Source organism: Alligator sinensis, unplaced genomic scaffold, assembly GCF_000455745.1.
Source record: "Alligator sinensis unplaced genomic scaffold, ASM45574v1 scaffold343_1, whole genome shotgun sequence".
Classification (NCBI taxonomy): domain Eukaryota; kingdom Metazoa; phylum Chordata; order Crocodylia; family Alligatoridae; genus Alligator; species Alligator sinensis.
The window spans coordinates 227125-247326 of NW_005841947.1; the positions used below are offsets into that span (position 1 = coordinate 227125).

At 46.5% G+C, this 20202-nt stretch overlaps 1 protein-coding gene across 1 annotated transcript in view; it reads right to left on the reverse strand.

The window, feature by feature from the left end:
* The window catches only part of LOC102388003 (cell surface glycoprotein CD200 receptor 1-A-like), a 32413-nt gene that overhangs the window by 354 nt on the left and 11857 nt on the right, over positions 1-20202 (reverse strand). Inside the window, exons 2-6 of the mRNA XM_025199692.1 lie at positions 13913-14020; positions 8659-8967; positions 6657-6911; positions 4048-4153; positions 1250-1301 (exon numbers count right to left, since the gene is read on the reverse strand). Coding sequence (XP_025055477.1) covers positions 1250-1301; positions 4048-4153; positions 6657-6911; positions 8659-8967; positions 13913-14020 — 830 coding nt within the window. The remainder of the gene's footprint in view (positions 1-1249; positions 1302-4047; positions 4154-6656; positions 6912-8658; positions 8968-13912; positions 14021-20202) is intronic.

Consider the following 20202-nt stretch of genomic DNA (forward strand, 5'->3'; position numbering starts at 1 on the left):
GGGAATGGGACCAAGGCTCAAGACAAGTCTATTCTTGGTTGGGTGAACCTGAGATGTTCTTTCACCTGCAGCTCTTGGCTTTCTCTAACCTTTTTCATCTTGGCCTTTTTTAGACTGTAAGATCTTTGAGGAAGGGGCTGCTTCTCATTTGGTCTTTATAGACCACTTGACACGCTGGGGCCCCGATTGCAGCTGGTTCCTTGAGGTTGTAATGTGGGTTTTGTGATATGTCAGCACAAATGTTTGTGCTTTGCCTAGCACTTATATCAATGCAACATCACTTCTTGCTAGTAACAAACAAGAGACTTGCTACAACAGATGCACCTTTTCAGAAGTTTAGAATAAATCATGCTTTTTAACCTGATGAGATCAGGTTGATTCTACTACCTCTCTTAGGTACTGTTATGGCCGCACTACCCTAACAGTGGAACATCACACAGGGTAGGTAGCCTCACAACATTCCTGTGAGGAAGAGAAATGCTACTATTCACTCTTTAAAATGGGGAACCAGATACTGGGATGCTAAGTGATACTAAGCGGCAGAGCAAGGAACTTCTCCCTCCCCTTCCTAGCTAGCCTGGTTTGACCACAACAGTTAGCTAGGATATTGGGTCTGATTAGTCATTTACACGGAGGCCTTTCAAGGCTGCTCTGGCTATAAAGGGGCCTTAACGAGTATATAAATTACTGTTTAGGATTTGCAGAACTGAAATTCCTTTTTCAAGCTTTAACATTAAGTTTGTTACATGTCATTATCAGAACAGATGCACCATTTCAGAAGTTGTGATACATGCTGACACATCACAACCCCTTAAAAAATACCTGTTTCTTACTTACAGCAAAAAAAAAAAGAAAAATAAGAACTTTGAAAACCACAGCTTTCATTGCCTGGTTGTCCAAGTGCTGCATGTATAGACCATGCTGCCATACAGCAGTGTATACAGTTGTTGTCAGCACAGCTCACAGGAGGAGAAAGAGACTTGAAAGAGTCCTTTCCTTTGGATGCTGAGGATGCTAGTCTGAGTCCTGAATGGGAATGCACTATCAGTGCTTTTTGTGCATGTGATTCATGATAATGATAACTTCTGGGTTATCTGCAACCACGTCTAGTGATAAGTTTGTGGTATGACACTGCAGATACCAGTGAGAGTCATAATCTGGTTTCCTCTCCATAAAAGAAACTTTCCAGAAGTGCTTTCAAAGCAGGTCTCCCATTTGGTGACATCTTGATGGGTGTCACTCTCCTTACCTGAACATTTTCTGTGGGAGCAGTTTCAGGAGTTTTGGTTTTCTGACAAATCCTGTGGGAGGACAAAGGGGAGAAAACAGACTGTTATGGTACTACATCTTTCACATTAGGTAAGCTTCTGAACTCAGCCATCTTAAGTCAGAGGGGCCTTGACTTTTTAGAAAGTCTGCCCACTAACAAATGCCTTCCTTAAGTCCTCTAATGAGGCTAAAGATCTTCTCCCAGATCCTCCACTAGGCAGCTCTTGACTCTGCAGTTCTGGGGCCTTCCTACACATTAATTTCGGGTGGTTCCTGGAGCTCTTACTCCCTGGATTCTCTACACATTAACACCTGAAACTAGTTTCAGGAACACTTTAGGTGGCTTAAAGTTATACCACTCCATGGTAGGTTTACCTTTGATCCAAGGTACCTAGCTTGTGTTCCATTAATGTGTAGCCCCTCCCCACAGATGAGCTGCCTGAGCTGCAATTGTCCAGCATCCCAGGATGCAGAGTCCTCTCCTCCACTCTCCTGTTCTATGTGAACAAATTCTCCATCCCCTGAACTGTACTGCCAGGAAGGAGGGGAGGAGAGGGAAGGGGAGGAATGGGGAGGGAAGGGGAGGAGGGGGAGGGGGTTCTGGCACCAAGACAACTCCCCCTCCCATCCCTAGAGATTGACCTTCCCACCCCCAGGGGTTCAACCCTGTGCAAGCAGCCTACAGAGCACATGTAGCAGCCAGGTAACACGACATGGATGGGTCTAGGATAGGAGGCTGCGGTGGGGGTGAACAAAGTAGGGGGCCAAATCAGGCCCCCATGAGCTGGGGCTTCCTTACCTGGGAAAGGAACAGTAGGGCCCCACAAAAGCACCTTCCCTCACCATGCCTAGACACCTCAAAAAGTACAACCAGCACCCCCCACTCCCTAATCCCAAATCTCAATTTATTAAAACATGAGACTCTTTCATTTACTTCCTTTTTATTTCTTTTTCCATTCTTTTTTTTTTTTTTTTTTTTTTTTTTTTTTTTTTACTTATTTTTATTTTATCCTTCAGGGGCTGGATTCCTTCATTTCACCGCCCCCCGCCCTTTCCTTTCCACCTCTGATTTCATTACCCACTTCCATCCCATTAACTCTCCACCTCCCAGCTTCATGTTCCTGCCCCCCTCCCAGCCCATCTTGCACACCCTCACCTAGAGGAGGGATAGAGCCTATCCTGGCTCACCAGTCCTGAGTGGCAACTCACAGCTGTAACTCCTAGTCAAGCCCCTGCCCTCCAGTCCTGTAGTGGCAAGTCAGAACTGTGAAGGTGGGGGACAGTCAGAGAAGGTTTTAAGCCTTAAGATGTGACTGTTCCAAACTTGCTAGCACTAACACCAATCAACATTTGAGCAGCTCAAATGGCAATGTGTAACAATGCCCCTGGTATCATAGCTGTCTAGTTGTGCACCCTCTGCTCAAGGCTTGGGAGCTCTAAGAACAAGTAGAAAGCAGAGTGGTGGAGTTGAGGCTCTCTGGAAAGGGAAGTATTATGCTCTGAATCAGATTTTCTCTCCATGAATTAAGCCCCCTCAGAAGAAGGAGGAGGACATGAAGTGAAGTAGTGGGAGCATGGAGTGGGTTAGAGAAAGGAGATGACTGAAGTATTCTCTCCTGGTGCACGTGGAGCCCTGTCCTGAATTTCCTATGCTGTGCTTTGTGCAGTCTTACACTGGCACTGCCTCCCTCTGAGTCATTTCATCCTAGCCTGGTGGATCTGAAGCCCAGCTCCACCTTGGGGGGTTCTTTAAACAGCAAAGCAACAAAAATTTTGCAGTTTTACTGTCTTTATGACCTGCCAGGGGAGTCATGCTTAGTCCTCTGTAGCTGGGAGACAACTACTACCTAGATAAATTGATCACCATCCTCCCCAAAAGGTGGCCATAAGGAGCAGACTGACAGACGTTGTAGTATTCAAAGAACAACTTATCTTTCTTCGTTGTCCATTTTGGCAGGAAAATTCTACAGGTAGGCCATAATGGCTGTGTCTACATGAGTGGTGGACTGCGTAGTTGCTTAACCGACAGTACTATGCAGAGCTGTCCCCGCAGTTATTTTTAGAAGCTATTGTGCAGTAGCAATGAGTTACCCAAACTAGCTTTGCATTTACTAGTTCAAGTACCACTAGCAGTATACTTACAGCAGCACATTTTTCAGCATTGGCTATAAATAGGGACCTACACAAGGCGTGATTGTGCATATTTTGTGCAAACTGCAAAATCAGATGATCTCTGTGAAATCCATGAGAAAAAAAAATGCTTATTAAAAATAAAATTCTGGCTCCCTTGACAGACATCCCTCTCAGCCAATCAGTGATGAGGGGTGGGGCCCTATAGCAGAGAGCCCTCTCCACCAATCAGTCATGGGGGGCAGGGCCACCAGGGCCCCATAACCAATCAGAGACGTGGGGTGGTGCCAGCCACAATAAGTCTTCAAAAATGGCAGCTGGCTACGTGATTTGCTCCTGAAATCAGCCTGGTGCCTCCTTGAGTTGGGTAGACCCCTAGCTATAAAGTATACCTTAGAAGTAGGGCAGATTAACCTAGGCAGAACTCCATGATGCCACAGCTCTACTGCTCCTGGTACTTGATTTAATTAAAGATGGATCATGACTACCATGTTGATTTACTGTGAATTGTTTTGCCTTTCTCTGCTGCACCATGCCACATGCTCCTCATCAGAGATGTTTGCATAGCATTGATATGATCCCACATACCACTTTAAACTTTCTCGCAGTTCTAGGCAAATTAATTTGTTAACACCATGTCATACATACCTGCCATGATGCAGCTTATAGCAGTAAATGAAAGCCAAAAGGAACAGGATGCCTATCATGAGGCCAGCAAGGGTGGCAACACAGAGAACCCATGTATTATCAGCTTCTGAAGAGAGAGAGAGTGCATGTCAGTATTTCAGGTCATTTCTGTTACTATGCCCATCTGAAGACCATAAACTGTTTGAAATGTTAAAAAATAAAATAATAAAAAAATATTATCACTGCTCAGCAAAAGCGAAAACTGAGACAAAGAGATTATGGGACTTGTGCAAACTCATGAGTAAACCCTCTGACAGAGCTAGAAATGTCCTGGTCGCCTATCACGCCCTCTAATTGCTAGGCTGTGTTCCAGTCCTCATGAAGGGCTCTGTATATCTCATCACCAGGGATCTGTGTTTTCTGTTCACTACAGAAAAACATGGTAAAACCTGGATTTTCTCATTTTAAGGAGAAAAATGTGGGAAACAGCAGATTTGCACTTGCAGGCTGGCAGAGTTCCAGCCTGCAAGGGTCTGGAGGGAGCAGGGGGCACCATGTACATGCACACATGTACACGAGCACATGACAGCCAGGAAGCATGAGAGCAGGGCCCCGCAGGTAAGTCTGGGGGTGGATTGAGGTCCCCATAGGGACAAGGAGTTGGATGAGGTTGGGGCTGGAGCTGGGGCTGCTGCTCAGCCAGGGTGGTGCATGGGGCTTGGGGCCTGGAGCTGGAATGTATGAGAGCGGAACGGAGCCGCGGGCAGTTCATCCAGAGGGCAGTTGGGGGCTAGCTTCCTGCTGCTGCATGCAATCCTGGGGAGGGCATGGGGGGCATGTGCCCCCCAGATTTGTGTGTGGGGCGAGGGCAGATGCAGGCTGGTAGTTGTGGGCTTGGGGCTCCCCACCCTGCTACCCTCCCCTCTGACCCTCCATGGCCCAGCGAGCAGGACCCGGTGTGGCAGGGCAGAGCAGGGCAGGGCAGAGAGGCTCAGTGCCACTACCAGGAACCCCACGCCATCATGGTGAAGCACCCCCTGCCTGCCTGGCAGCATCGGGGCATACAACCCTGCGCTGCCACCCCCACTGATCCCGGGTGGGCAGAGGGCGTCTCACCATGGTGGCGGCACTGAGCCTCTCTGCCCTGCTCTGCCTTGCTGCACTGGGTCTCAGCCGCTGAGCTATGGAAGCCCTGGAGGGGGAGCAGCAGGGTGGGCAGCCCCGAGCCCAGAGCTGCCAGCTCACATCCACCCCCCCACCCTGCACAGGCTCTGCTCTAGCAGTGCCACCCATGTGGGAGGGAGTGCAGGACTCTGCACTCCACTTCACTGCAGTAGCTGCTGCTTCCCACGGGTGGCAGCCAAGGTTCACGTGCTGTTGTGGGGGGGCAGGGGGATGCAGACCTGGGTCCCTGGCACCATAGCTCTGGCAGCTGAGGGCCCCCTTCGGCAGGAGTGGGGAGGCAGGGGGCTGTGGGTGGGGAGTGAGGGGCATCAGTGGGGTGGGGGGCCGAGGTTTGGGAGTCAGGGGCAATGGCATTGGCAGCGGCAGGGCACCAGCATATCAGGGCTGCTCAGCACCACAAAGCAGTGTGGCGGAACAGTTGCAGCTGGACCTGCATCTTGGTGAGTGAAGGGGGCAGGAGGAGCTCTGATTTTTCATGATAAAAAACCCCAAACCAAATGCCAAAATGTATAGGTATTTAGAATTTTATTATAGTGATTGAGGAACTGCTCAGAGGTTTACAAACTGCTTTAAAATTGTAAATATATCAATAAAACATTGTGTTCAACTGATACCTATATATACAGCGGTGTTTCATTTTAATCATAGAAAAATGCAGATTTGCGGGGGAAGGGGGGCAGGGGGGAATGTTAATCAGGAAATTTATGATTTTTAAACAGAGAAAACCAGGATCCTCTGTCATCATTCAACCTATGGCAGATAGCTCTTCAAGGCAAAAACACAACGCAGTTGCTATCTCCTCACAACTGAGGAAATGAGGGTGTTCACTCATTATCTCAAGGCTGGACACTTGAGTGGATGCTGCTCTTGTGCTCTTTCAACTGTTCCTCCAGTAGGGCATGTATACTGGTATCCCAACAAATTTCTATTCTGTTCCTCTTCAGCTGAGTATTATAAAATCCAAGCAGGTGACAGCTGTGACTTAGGTCCCATACATGTATTCCCAGCATAGCTCTGACCAAAAGGGACTGTCTCTTGTGGGGCATTAAGGTGGTTTTGTCTTCATTTCACACATCACCTTATAGCCACCAGGCTGTACTGGCTTGTGGCCACTATCTAGATGGGCCACAGTAATTGGTGATAGAACTGTGAAAGTCTCCATAGCCAAGTAACCATCCCCTGCCTGGCCCTGGCCCTCAGGTTGGACACCCCTATATAATGGGGACAGGAAGAAGTACCATATCAGTCTAGCATTTTATAGAGGATTTCTGTAGCTTTAACAGATGTCCCTTTCCAGACAGTTTATGTGGCTCATTGGAACTGTCAGTTCAGCCTCAAGGTCCCTGCTGCAGTTTGAGCAATGTCACTGTTGCTTCCCTGGGCAGAGATGCATGTGGGTTCATTCATTATGAGTGCAGCCTGAACAGAATAAAAGTGGTACTCACCATTACCTGAGTGGCAGCCTATGGACAGGCTCTGGTTTCCCGCTGGATGAGAGACAGAGCAGGTTACTTGACTGTCCGCAGTGGCGTTAGCTATGCATGTGCTGAGAACAGTCACTGTCCCATTGGGGTGAGATTCATCCTTAGTGCTGTGACAGACTTCTGGGACCCACGAGATTTGTGCAGCTGGTTTCCCTGCAGCTGCTTTGCACACCACATTGCCACTTCCGTCACAATTCACGGTGACCTCGGGAGGGACTGCAAGGCAGGAGAAAGGGAAAAGATTTGAAATGGGTTTGCTGTGTTAGGATGGTGCCTTCCTCACTCCTACCCAAGCACCTTACAAATTAATGGGGATGGGAGTGAAGGTAGAACTGGCAATCAAGGGTCTTTTCACCACATGCCCTCTGGTATCAAGCTGGAACAAAAAAAACAAATGAACTTTCATCCACACCAGGACTAGAGGCTGTTGAGGCCAACATGTGAACACCAACAAAAGGAAGGCTAAGAACTAGTCAGCCAAAGTGCTCCTGAGGGCCTTTTCCTTAAATTGCTTTGATTGACCAAGTATCCAGCTCCACCCCGGAAGCTGAATGGACAGGACCATAAGCTCGTCTGTCCATTATCCAGGTCCCAATCGCCTTCCTTTAGGGCAGTGAGACGTGGTTTTTGTGTCTGGCTCTGCCACTGACGTGTTGCATAAGCTTGATCAAATCACTTCCTCTTTGTACCCAGTTCCTCAATTTGTATCACGCAAGTAATAATACTGTCTTCCTGAAGTAATTTGAGATCTATGTATGAAAACTTTTACACAGAGTTAGGTGCAGCTGTTTGTTGTTCAGAAGTCTGTGTAAACTAAGGGATGTCTTAGGAGTGTGGGACTGTCTGAATTCATCATCATAAGTTTTTAAGTGAGATAAATTTGGTAAATTATAGCACTCTTGAAAGCGGGCGGTTGATTGTGATTCAATATAGTGTTAGCTAATGCTATAAAAGTTTTCACCCATTCAAACAGTTCTTCCAGTGAAGCTCTGCCCAGTAACACTTCCTGCTCTTCCAGTCCTGGGCTTTTCCTGGCAAAAAATGGCTTCCTATCCCAAAATTACGTATCAATTCTGTGAGGCAGATATCTACTCAGCAAGAAGAGATCACCAGGCTCATTTAATGTGCAACTCCTGGTAGTGACTTCAGGTCTGCAGAGGGAAAAGACTAATCTGTTTATGATTTCAACACTTACTCTGAAATGTAGAGGCATAACAAGGCAGTGGCACCCTGGACTGTGGCAGTAGATGGGGCAGCAGTGGCAGTGGCACAGCCAGCTGGCAATTGCAGTGACTGCTATCTTTATGTTCCTCACAAGTGGGAAGCTAGGGCTACTGCCCTGATTGCCTCACCCATGCTCCGAGTTACACTACTGCTGCAGTTGTCTGCAGGAATTAATGTGTTTAATTGGGCATCCAGCTGGAACTGGTGCCTTTAAAAAAATGGCATCTAGGAAAAGAACTACATGGTCAGCACAACATACATCTCCTACCCTTGGTGGATTTTTCACTTCATTGTCTCTTCCTTTATGGGTCTAGTAATCTAATTGCTACCTGTGGAGTCATGCCTGCTGTGAATGGAGGATGTTGGTTACTAAGATTGTTGCTCTGGCACCTTTCCTTAGTTGGGCAGAAGTCCCCTCTAACGAATGGACAGGGATGGGTCTTTACAACCAATAGAAAACTTGTTCAAGCCTGTCCCTTCCAGCCACACAGCGAAAGAGTGAGGTTTCAGAGGGCAAGGGGCAACAGAAGGGAAAGGGGGCTGGAGAGAAGGAAAGGAAAGGGGGTAATCACAGGAATTAGAGATCAAATTGTAACTGGGATTATCCCAGCCTGATATTCTTTCTGTACAGGAATCTCCTAGCTTGTGTTCTCATCCTCATATGGGGAGAGGAGCTCAGTGTGTCAGGCCTGGGTCTGATCATTTAGCCCACTGGAGAATAATACAAGGTGTTTCCTACCTAACACAGTCAGATGGTAGCATCGGTGGAAGTTCCCATCACTGCTTACAATTTCACAGATGTAAAAGCCCTCGTCAGTGAGTTCCACTGATGAAAGCTGAAGGGTAAAATTCTGCTCTGGTTCAGGCTTCCAGTCCAGTCTCTCACTGCAGGTTGTTCTGTTCCCTGTGCGTGTATCTTCCCTGTAGGCCAGGCTGCAGTGAGCTCCCTTCCGTGGTCGTATCTTCCAAGTTACTATTATCAAATTCTCCCATGAAGAGCTAGGACAGGTCAGCAGAAGCTTGCTACCAGTAGACCCACTGATGTTTTCTGGAGAAGGCACAGGGAGAGGAAGATACTTGAGAAGTCATCTAGAAAGTCATTCCAAGCCTTAGAACAATGATCTGTAATGCACTGCACTATTTTATTCAGACCTTATTTCTTCAGAGCCATTCCTTATATTCATAGCTTCCATCACAGACAGCTAATTTAATGTGTGTCTGTGCCCCCAGTCTGTAGGATTATCCCCTGCTCCGTACAATCTTCTCCCTACTGCAGCTACAGTTCCACGTTTCAGAAGGTGAGCCCTGGTGGGGTGGAGGCTGGCTGACCCTCAGGGCACAGCTGTGCTGGAGGAGCTCCTGGCATAACTTTTTATTTTCTTCTGGCTTTGGCAGCAATTGTGATGAAAAATGGTGCTGAGGAGAGCACAGCCTTAGCCATGTGCTGTTCTAGACTGCAGCCATTTCTAGCTATTTGCTGCTACTGTGCCATCCACAGCAGGAGTTTAGGTTTAATAGCTGGAAGCTTAGCAGTATCAGAGAGGCTTGTGGGTGGTACACACCCTGGTCAACAGTTCATAATGTTACCAGCATGAATATGGCATTATATGGTTTATTCTGTTGTAGTTATGCTGGTAGAAGTCCAAGTCTAGACAGAATTCCTCTGACAAAACCATCCAACATATTAAGTCCCACCTGTTCAATATTTTTGCCCATCCCACAAGGACAAATTATGCCTTGGTACACTAGAATAAACATGAACCAAATCCTTTAATTTAATGGAGTTAGGTCAGAATTACACTGAGGTTACTGAAAGCCAAATTTGGATGAGTGTATTTATCTGACAGTGGGCATTTCTACACAAGATGTTTACTTAGCAGTGGACTAACTAGATGTGCAGTAAACATGCCAGGTCTACATGTATGCTCCTATTAGGCTAGAGTAAACTAATTTACTTGTAAATACAAGTACTATCCTGCTGTGGAATAAAAGCTCCACAGCAGTTCACATGTAGATTCTGATCTACAGCTAGCTGTAGCACAAGGGTGTTTCTGTGCTGGGGCAGTCTGCCAGCTAGCCCCATGGTGAAGCACCCACGTGCCCCAGCCAGCCCTTCCGCAGCATGTTGAGCTGGGAAGAGCAGCCCTGGGCTGACAGACTGACCCCCCACTCCCTTTGCCAGCCAGGGCTGCTGTGACCTGGCTCAACATGCTGCACTCCCCAGCATATGTCCAAATGGCAATAAACTCTGGGGTTTACTGCCCTGGAGTTTATATTTCCTGGGTGCACATTCAAGCAGTGTGACTGGGAGCAATAAACTCCAGGTCAGTAAACTCCAGAGTCTATTGCTTTGCATTAATTGCATGTGTAGACATGCCCAGAAACAAGCTGCTAATGTTGGTAGACCTGTAGAGCCAAGGCAGCCTTGGGTGAGGGATTTTCAGTCCACTTCTTCCCCCACCACCAGCCCCTGCTCCCTAGCATTAATTTCATAAAGTTCCACTCAAAAAGCCTTCACTGCTTATGGAGTAGGAGGCAGAAAGAACCCAGCTATACTTTTGGGTCCCACATGAAGATTGTGACATTGGCAATTAGAAGAATCATATGACTTCTAACTTGAGTAAATTTGACCTGGGATTTATGAGGCTAGAGAAAGTGTGTCGTAGCCTCCTCTTAGATTTAGCTCTGTGAATCTGAAATTGTTATATATTTGAGTATGTCTGCTTCATGTGGATGAATCATCATGAGCACTGTGTATTATCAAACTGAATAGAAATATCATGTCTGCACAAGACTACCACAAAAACGTCAACATTGATTGAAAAAGGCAAATTCAACCTTTGCATTCCTACAGAAATTGCTTTCTTTCTGGATTTATTTCCTGCATTACAGCAGACAAAACAAACTTATTCTGCATCTTCAGTGAGCTATATAATATTTAGGCATTACTGAGCTAGGTTTTTTCTTGGGAGATCTTTGTGTTGCATGACTGGCAGTAACAGCCAGGTGAGTGCCCTTGTGTAGCTAGGACACAGGCCTATTTTACTATCACATCATTTAACCAAATGCAAAGTGCCTGGAGTCAGAAGCTCTGTGGTTGCTCTCCACTAGCTCTCCTACTTCTGTCCCTGCTGGAGCTGCACCAGCAGTAACATAGCATTAGGAATATAACAGTGGCCTCAAGTCCTTAGGGTCCGTGAGCAGGTGTGAACTCCATGTCTCTGTGTGCAGACAGGTATAACAAGAATGTCACTGATAGGGGACCGGTTCACTGGTTCAACCAGCACCCCCTGCCACACAGTCCCACCCAGCTAACCCTGCTAAATTCTTGGGCAGAGCAAGGATGGGCCCATGAGGTTGGGGGGCTCCATTTCTCCCACCTGCCCAGCTCCAGGAACAGCAGCTATGAGGTTGCCATTGTCTATGGCCTTGGGCAGGTGAAGGAACAGAGATCCCCACCAAAAGGTCCTGGCCCACCTACCCCTGCTGGAGTCTTTCAGGGAGCTGGGCAAGGCCTGTTAGGCAGGGGGCTCCATTTCCAACCCCCCATTTCCCCAGCTCTAGGCATGGCAGCCTCTGCTACTATCAAGACAGTCGCACAAGGGGAGGGTGTGGGGAAAAGGAGCTCTCTGCACTGTGTGCACCTGGCTCAGCTCCCCACAAGACCCCAGCAGTGGTAGCTGGGGGAGGTCTTCAAGAGGAGACTAGATAGGCACCTGGCTGGGGTCATCTGACCTTGGTCCTCTTCCTGCCTGGGGCAGGGGGTTGGACATGATGATCCTTTGGGGTCCCTTCCGACTCTACAATCTATGAATCTATGAAAAGCATCTTGCCCCACTTGATGCTCTGGTGGAAGTAGCCTGCCACCTTCCTGCATTTTGAAATGAGCTTGCTGGTGGTGCTGGCACCATCACCAGCAGCCCTGACCCCTCCAAGGCATCCCTGACTACAAGGTGGAACTTGTGTGCCATACAGAGGATGCCAAGCAAGTTGGCATCACAGACTGCCTTGACCATATTGGCCCTGTTGTTGGTGACCATGAACCCATGGGTGAGCTCGCCCTGCCCAACGAGCCACCCCTGCACCAAGCAGTTCATGACCCCCATGATCTCTGTTGCCATGTGAAATTCAGGGAGAGGTACATGTGATCTCCACCCTAGCTGCTCAAGATGCCGGAGGTGAAGTGTAAGGCCACCTGTGGACCTGCCTTGTGCAGCTCCTCCCTCAAATGCTCCCTGCATGACTCATATAGGGAGGTCACCCCCACCATCCTGCTGAAGGTGGTGTGTGCAGGCACTTGGTACGATGGGGCCACGAGCACCATGAGACACCTGAACCCTGGCTGCTCAGCTAAGGAGAAAGGCATGCCATCCACACCTGCACTGTACCCAGGGAATAGGGGTGGGGAGGAGCAGCAGTGATGAGGGCGCAGCTTTCAGGTGCCCAGCTCTACTGCAGCTTATCACTGGGAGTGAGCAGGGGACGAGCCTTCCAGCTCTGCAGGCCAGATCCACTGGCTCTGTGGGCCTTATGTTGCCAACCCCTGCTGTAAGTAGAACCGCCACCTTTTGGGGATTGCACTGCTGCCAGAACACCACTGCGGGTGGTAGAGTACCCAGGCCATCGTGCCTTCCAGGGGTCAGTTCCTGGAGTTTTCCCAGGACTTCTCTAGAAGGAGAGGAAGACCCAGATTGGCTGGACACTAGGAAAGAGGAAGAAATCATGGCCTACAAATGCAATTTCTGATCTCCTTTCTCAAAATAAATAAATAAATAATTAAAAAAAAAAGACTGATTGAGTTTAATAAGGAACATAATTACACTTCACCAAAATCTCTGGGGTGGTTCCCTGATGCACAGGTGTGTGTGGGGGAGGTGGGGAGAGTGCAGCCTGACCCTGTGACAGGAAATGGACCTCACTCAGCAGAATCTCAGGCTCATTTGGGTAGGCATGTGAGTGGAGAGATTGCCAGATGCCGGGGGGAACTGAGTGGCCCCCTTGCTTGTGGTTTCCAGGATGCTGGTTGCTCCAGAGGCCCCTAAAATCTCCAACTTTATATGCCCTGCCCTGGAAAACATCACTGTCCATTTCACCTGCCTGCTAAAAACCTGGCACTCCAGGGCCCCAGGCTGATTTGGGGTGGGATGGCAATAGAGTAATTATCAGCTTCTGCACGTGAAGAGGAAGGAGGGGCCTGCGTTGCCCGCTAGTTGTGGTGGCCAGGAGGCTGTATGCTTCAGTACTTGGTTTTCCCACTGTTGTCAGGAAGTTTAAACCAGCTTTAAGTGGCATGTACATCTAGACTTGTGGGGTTTAGAGTGTATTTAGAATTTTTCAAGTGTTGTATCTGTTCACACCCTCTGCCTACCTTTGCCTGCTTCATATGTGGTGAGGTTCATTATCTGCTCTCTTCCGCTTGAGAGAGGGAGAACTGCTATTTGACAAGCTCCACCCCAGAGGTCCCATCTACTGTTACTAGACTGAATATTTTTACAGTGAGGCGTGTTGTTTGATGTCACTTGGGAGTGATCCTTGCTCTTACCAGGTAGTATATAACAAGGCCTAAATGTGGACATTTAGGCTGTTCAGAATAGCTCTGATCCAGCTAAGCATTTGAATTCCTGCCTTTCTAGCACAGGTCCCATTGAACTTCAACTGAACTGTTCACACTCCAAATTAAGCAAGCGAATAAGAGTTTTGCTAACTGGGTGCTCCAGGATGGACACAAAGTTGGAAGATGCCAACCCAGCCTACTTTAAAGATGAAAAACCCTGCAGCTTGGAATTGTGACAAAATGACAGTGATTCCTAGGACTCAGCCCTGGTCACTTGTGTTCATCCTCCAGGGACCTGAGCAGCACTCTTGTTCCCATTTATACCACAGCCATACAGCAACATATGAGGCAGTAAAATGCTGTGGTGCAAGAAGAGTTGTTATGACAAGGCCCTAAAGAATCTGCCTACTAATAGCTATGAATTCAGGAAGTACATTACCGTAAGTAATACTTTGTGGTCTGCAGACCTCTTGCTTCTCCTGGAGATTTGAATTGTTTTCTTCTTTGGGCTGAGTCTTGGGTTCAGTAGTATTACCTGCCTGGGAACCTGTGTACAAAGAAAACTTTCAAACCAACTCGTAACTGGATTGGAAGCAAAGCATTCTTTAGTCTGCTGATTGATGAAAATCTATCTCTTCACAATCTGTTGAAGGCAGCTAAAACATGCCTCACACAGGATAGAAGTGTTGTAGCGTAGACATGAATGGGAAGGGGTATAGAATTTAGGAGAGGGCATGACTAATCAGACTAACACAGCGAATTACCTCTCTAATTTTGATTTTGCCAGACACAACCTTAGCCCTTGTGTTTCACTCTCCTGCTCTTTTACATGGGGACAATAGCAACTTCTTCCAGGCTTCTGGGAAACTTAATTAATCAATGATCATAAAACTTTCTTTATAGAATAAAGGCTAGATTAGTGAAAAGTAGTATTTAGAATATTAAACCATTGGTCTTGGCTTTTATGAGGGAAAAGTCTACTTGGGGGCTTCATATTCAGCACGTTGCCTGAATTCTGCTATTCCATGTAATGCTGCTGAGAGTAGAGTCTTTTATATTTAAAGATTCCTAATAAGAAATCACTCAGGATTACATTTTAATTAAAAGGAAAACCCCTTAGGAATGCTTGGTAACTTGTAAAAGGAATATAATTCCATGTTCATCCAATCACAGATTCCTACCTGTTTGTGACTCTTCTATGTATTTTGAGAATGATAGCAATTCTTTGAAGGTAGAGAAAATAATATTCCAAACAAAAGACCTTCTCCTGACAGTCCTGGGAACAGATGCTGCTGTAACTGTACCCTGTAACATAGTGTTGTTTCTACAGCTTCATGAAATGAAGACTAAATCTGAAGGTGCTAGGAATTTTCTTGGCCAGCAGGTAGGGGAAAGTATCTCATTGTGATCATGTCTACGTGTGCTGTTAATGTGAAGCAATAAACTATGGTGCAATCCATGCTGGAATTTCATAGATTTCATAGATTTCTAGGGTCAGAAGGGACCTATTAGATCATCGAGTCCAACCCCCTGCTTGAGGCAGGAAAGAGTTCTGACCCCCTGCTCTGGGCAGGAAAGAGCACTGGGGTCAAGTACCCCAGCCAGGTGCTTGTCTAATTTCCTTTTAAATGCCTCCAAGGTAGGGGAAAGCACCACCTCACTTGGAAGCCCATTCCATATTTTGGTGACCTTCACTCTAAAGAATTTTTTCCTGATGTCCAATCTAAATCTGCTCTCCTTCAGTTTATGGCCATTGTTCCTAGTAACCCCAAAATGCACCCTGGTAAACGGAATATCTCCTATTCCCTGCTGACCCCCACGGATGAGCTTGTAAATAGCTACAAGATCACCTCTCAGTCTTCTCTTGCAGAGACTGAAGAGTTTCAGGACCCTCAATCTGTCTTCATAGCATCTTACCTGCAGGCCCTCAACCATGCAAGTAGCCCTCCTCTGACCCCTTTCCAGGCTATCCACATCCCTCTTGAAGTGCAGCACCCAAAACTGGATGCAGTACTCCAGCTGCGGTCTCACCAATGCTACATAGAGGGGAAGTATCACCTCCCTAGACCTGCTTGTGATGCACCTACTAATGCAAGAAACGGTGCAGTTAGCCTTACTTATTACCTCATCAGATTGGCGACTTGTTCATTTTTGCATCACCTATAACTTTGAGATCCCTTTCCACTGCTGTGCTACATAGAATGGTACTTCCTAGTCTATAGGTTTATTGGAGATTCTTTCTCCCCAGGTGCAGCACTTTGCAATTATCTTTGTTAAATTGCATCCTATTCTGATCCATCCACTTCCCCAGTCTGTCCAAATCCACCCAAATTCGCTCCCTACCCTCTAGTGTGTTTACTATACCCCATAGTTTGGTGTTGTCTGCGAATTTGGACAGAGTGCTTTCTACACCCTCATCCAAACCATTGATGAAGATATTGAACAGTACTGGTCCAAGGACAGAGCCTTGCGGGACGCCACTGCCCACATCTCTCCAGGTAGAAACTGACCCATCCACCACCACTCTCTGGGTGCGTCCCATAAGCCAGTTTTCCACCTACCTAACTGCGAAAAACTCCATGTCACAGCTATTTAGTTTATAAGAATTGGGTGCAACACTGTCTTGAAAGCCTTTTTAAAATCCAAGTAAATAACACCTACCTTTACTCCTGCATCTAAGCACTTTGTGACCTGGTCATAAAAAGAAACCAGATTAGTCAGGCAGGATCTGCCTGCTATAAACCCGTGCTGGTTGCCCCTTAGCATTGTGTTACCCACTGGCCCCCCACAAATGTGATCCTTAAGATTTTTTCTAAGGTCTTGCCAAGAATAGAGGTGAGGCTAACCGGCCTATAATTACCCAGGTCTTCCTTCCTCCCCTTGAAAATAGGGACCACATTGGCCCTTTTCCAGTCCTTTGGGACCTGTCCTGAGCACCATGAGTGCTCAAACAGTTGCGCCAGTGGTTTCACTATGACACCGGCCAATTCCTTTAGTACCCTTGGGTGAAGATCGTTGGGGCCCACCAACTTAAATATGTCCAACCCCTCCAAGTGCCCCATTTATAACATTGTTTCCTATGGGAAAATTAGTTTCGAGTTACAACGTTTCAGCTTAAGATGTGGTTTTCAGGAACCAATTGTGTCGGAAGTCCGAGGGCTGCCTATATTTTATCTTTTGTTTTCAGACTGTCTGTACCCACCAGCACCTGCACTTCCAGTGTCAGAAATTTTTGCCCTTTTTCTTAAGCTGCTACATTTCTGGCTATACAAATACTGCTGTAGAAATGGAAGGGTTTGTTTAGTTCTGTACATTTTCTCTAGCCAAAGACAGTATAAACATTGGAGTGACTAGTTTGGATTCTGATGATGTCATCAGCAAGGAAATGAGAGAGGCAGAATGCTTCGAGATGGTTTCTTAGCTTTAGTCCTGTAAAAATGTAGGACACAGAGCTGCTTTCCTTCACTTACCAGAGTCAGGTACATGAGAATGTCAGTCAATGTCATCCATTCCACTGGCCTCATCTAAAAATGTCTAAGCAAATCTATGCAGTGAGTGGGTGAATTTGACCAGAGGGCAGAACATGACATGGCAATAGCAACATTGGGTACATTAATAGTGCACAGTATCTCAACACATACATGTAGCATCAGCTTTCTGAGTTGTTGGACCCTCCTCTCCTGAGCTGTCCTCCTGTGACAGAGGACAGTTTTCCCAGTGTAACGTGCGGCTTTCTTCATAAGTGGAAATCAAAAAGGAGAGAAGACAAGTTATGCTTTCTGCTATACCTTTCCATCAGCTACTGTCACGAAGAGTCAGGAATGAGTCAGGCACAAGTCACTTCAGGTGAGTCAGGCACAAACTCAGTCAGCTTAAAATCTCCTGAGTCATGCTCATCAAGTCATTTTTTAGCTTTACAGGAAAGCTGTAGCATGACTCAGAATTCCCCTTGATCCTATTTGAATGAAGAGTTTATTGCCTGGGGAGAATTGTTTTTGAGAAGGCAGAGCAGACGAGAGGCATCAAACAGAGAAGACACGTACTCACTGTAGGAGTGGCAATGTTGGCCAGACTCCAATTCCAATTCTTCCCTTCCTGTCCCAAGTTCTTCTATAGTGTTATGGGCTGCAGTTAGAGAGTTGGTAATTTTACCGAAAGGTGCTTGCACATCTATGCTGTGTGGAGAGATTTTTTTGCATAAGAAGTCTGTGAATTGCATGGGAACCTTCAGGATGGATGATGTTCTTGAAACAAAAATAATTAAAATGCATCTCTTTCCTGTTTGGCACACTTGAATTTCCCCCTGCTTTGGGAGTGCTCAGATCTGTGGTGGTTTTGGCTTAGGCCCATCACTGGGCCAGATCCCTGCTATTTGCTAAGGTCACTTTCTGCTGCAAGGTCATTAAAACAGCTCTAAAGAAGGGGACTGAAGGATCCCACCAGGCTGTTAGCAACTCTTGTATGCCATGAAGCAGAAGAAATTCTGCTCCTGAGGGAACTGGGCTTATTTAGTCTGGAAAAGAGAAAATTGAGAGGGAATTTAATAGTAGCCTTCAACTACCAGAAAGGCTGTTACAAAGAGGATGGAGCTACTCTGTTCTCAGTGGTGGCAGATAACAGGATAAGGAGCAATGGTCTCAAGTTGCAGGAAGGTAACTTTAGATTAGATATGAGGAAAAACTTTCTCACCAGGAGGGTAGAAAAGCATTGGAAGCATTAGGTTATCCAGGGAGATGGTGGAATCTCCATCCTTGGAGGTTTTTAAGACCCAGCTAGGCAAAGCCTTGGCTGAGATGATATAGCTGGGGATGGTCCTGCTTTGAGCAGGTGGTTGGACTATGTGACTTCCTGAGGTCCCTTCCAACCATAATTTTCTATGATTTTATGATTCCTTAAATATTTTTATCTTTCTGTCTGGGACAGGGTTCAGAAATGGCCAGTCTCTCATGCAGCCACTTCTCTAAAACTTGTGCTTCATGCTACTGAACATCAGTTTTCATTAAAAGAAAAAAAAGGAATTCTGTTTTTGTTAAAGTTGCGAAGAAAACCTTAATACTATAAACTGAGAGAGCTATCCCAGTGAAATGATATAGCCAAAATTATAGAATTGGAGTTATACTGATGTAAAGTCCATATGGGGACATTCTGGCTCCTGGCAAACATTACATTTGTTGCATGATTAACCAGCTAATCATACAATAAACTATTACATGCTCCACTTGCACATAACTTATCATGAGATAAAAATGTAAAACCAGCTACAACCATGTTATTTGCTAAATGTGGAAAATATTTGCGGCTGGTTTGTATCGCTCGTTAATTTGAATGTATGGCATGTCACATTGTGTGATAGGTATTTGCTGGGTCCTCCAGCATCCTAAGATGCACTGCGTCTTCCCCCACCTCACCTACCTCCAGTATGGAGCAGCTCATTTGTGTTGAACATAGTCTAAGGCTGCCAAACACAGCCTGCAGCCACCTGCAGGGGGGGACTGGGCATCCACTCTCCCTCTTCATCACTGCAGGCAAACCAGGGCTATGCTCATTGCCTTCACAGCTATCCTGGGCCCATGGCCAGTCTATTACTTCTGTTTTTTTATGCAGGTGAACTGGTACAGGGTAGAATTCTGCTGACCAGCATGGAACTTGGGGAGCTCCTCCAACTGGCCAGTGGTACCAGCAAAAGCTAGCAGGCTGCTTTTTTCCCTGCTGGACAGACTGCCCTTTCCACAGGAAGCCATGCACACTGCCTAAAGTTTCCATTATGCAACAAAAATATTCAATTGCCATGATGCAATTAAACTAAGGTCTGTCATTGCTCTTTGATTCCTGAGTGAGATGTCTGTTTCTGGTGTAGCATAACTCCCTTCCAAAGTGACATAAATTAAACAGAAAAAAATATTTATTTCTGGAATAGAGTGTCCAGATGGTAAGATTCCCCAGTATAATCAAGCAAGGTTCTTTAGGTAAATCTGATATCTTTTATTAGACCAACTACATAGTTGGAATTTTTTTTCTTAGCACGCTTTTGGGTTTTAAAACCCTTCATCAGGCTGAGGAAGCACCTGCAGTTGGTGTGTGTGCTCTTCCTGGATGGAATGAATAGTAAAGAGGCCAGAGGCTGGCATGCATGCAAGAAAGCCAAACAGTGAAAATGTAAATTGAGGAGTCTGTGAAAATGTAAACTGAGGAGTTACATTTTCACTGAATGGCTTTCTTGCATGCATATCAGCCTCTGGCCTCCTTACTGTTCATTCCATTCAGGAAGACCACACACACCAACTGCAGGTGCTTCCTCAGCCTGATGAAGGGTTTCAAAACCCAAAAGCGTGCTAAGAAAAAAAATTCCAGCTATTTAGTTGGTTTAATAAAAGATACCAGACTTACCCAAAGAAGCTTGTCTGTCTGTGATCTTCAACCAACATGGCTACAACCTATACCCCAGTATAATCAGAGCATTTTAAATGCACACGATGCCAGACTGGGGTTGATCTCCCCCTTGGTGCCTAGCGCAGGGCTGTCCACAGAAGGCCTGAAATAACAGGTCTCAGAGGGGGCGCCGTCCCAGTGGGGAAAGTGAGGTGAGAGCTCAGGGACGATAACTTAAGCACCAGTATTGTTAAGGATTTCTTTCCTCATGAAAGAAAGGAGAGGGAGGGTCACTGGTCTGTTTGTTTGCAGGGAGTGCCATCACTTTCTTTTGCCCCATCCACATGGTGTTTGTGGTGT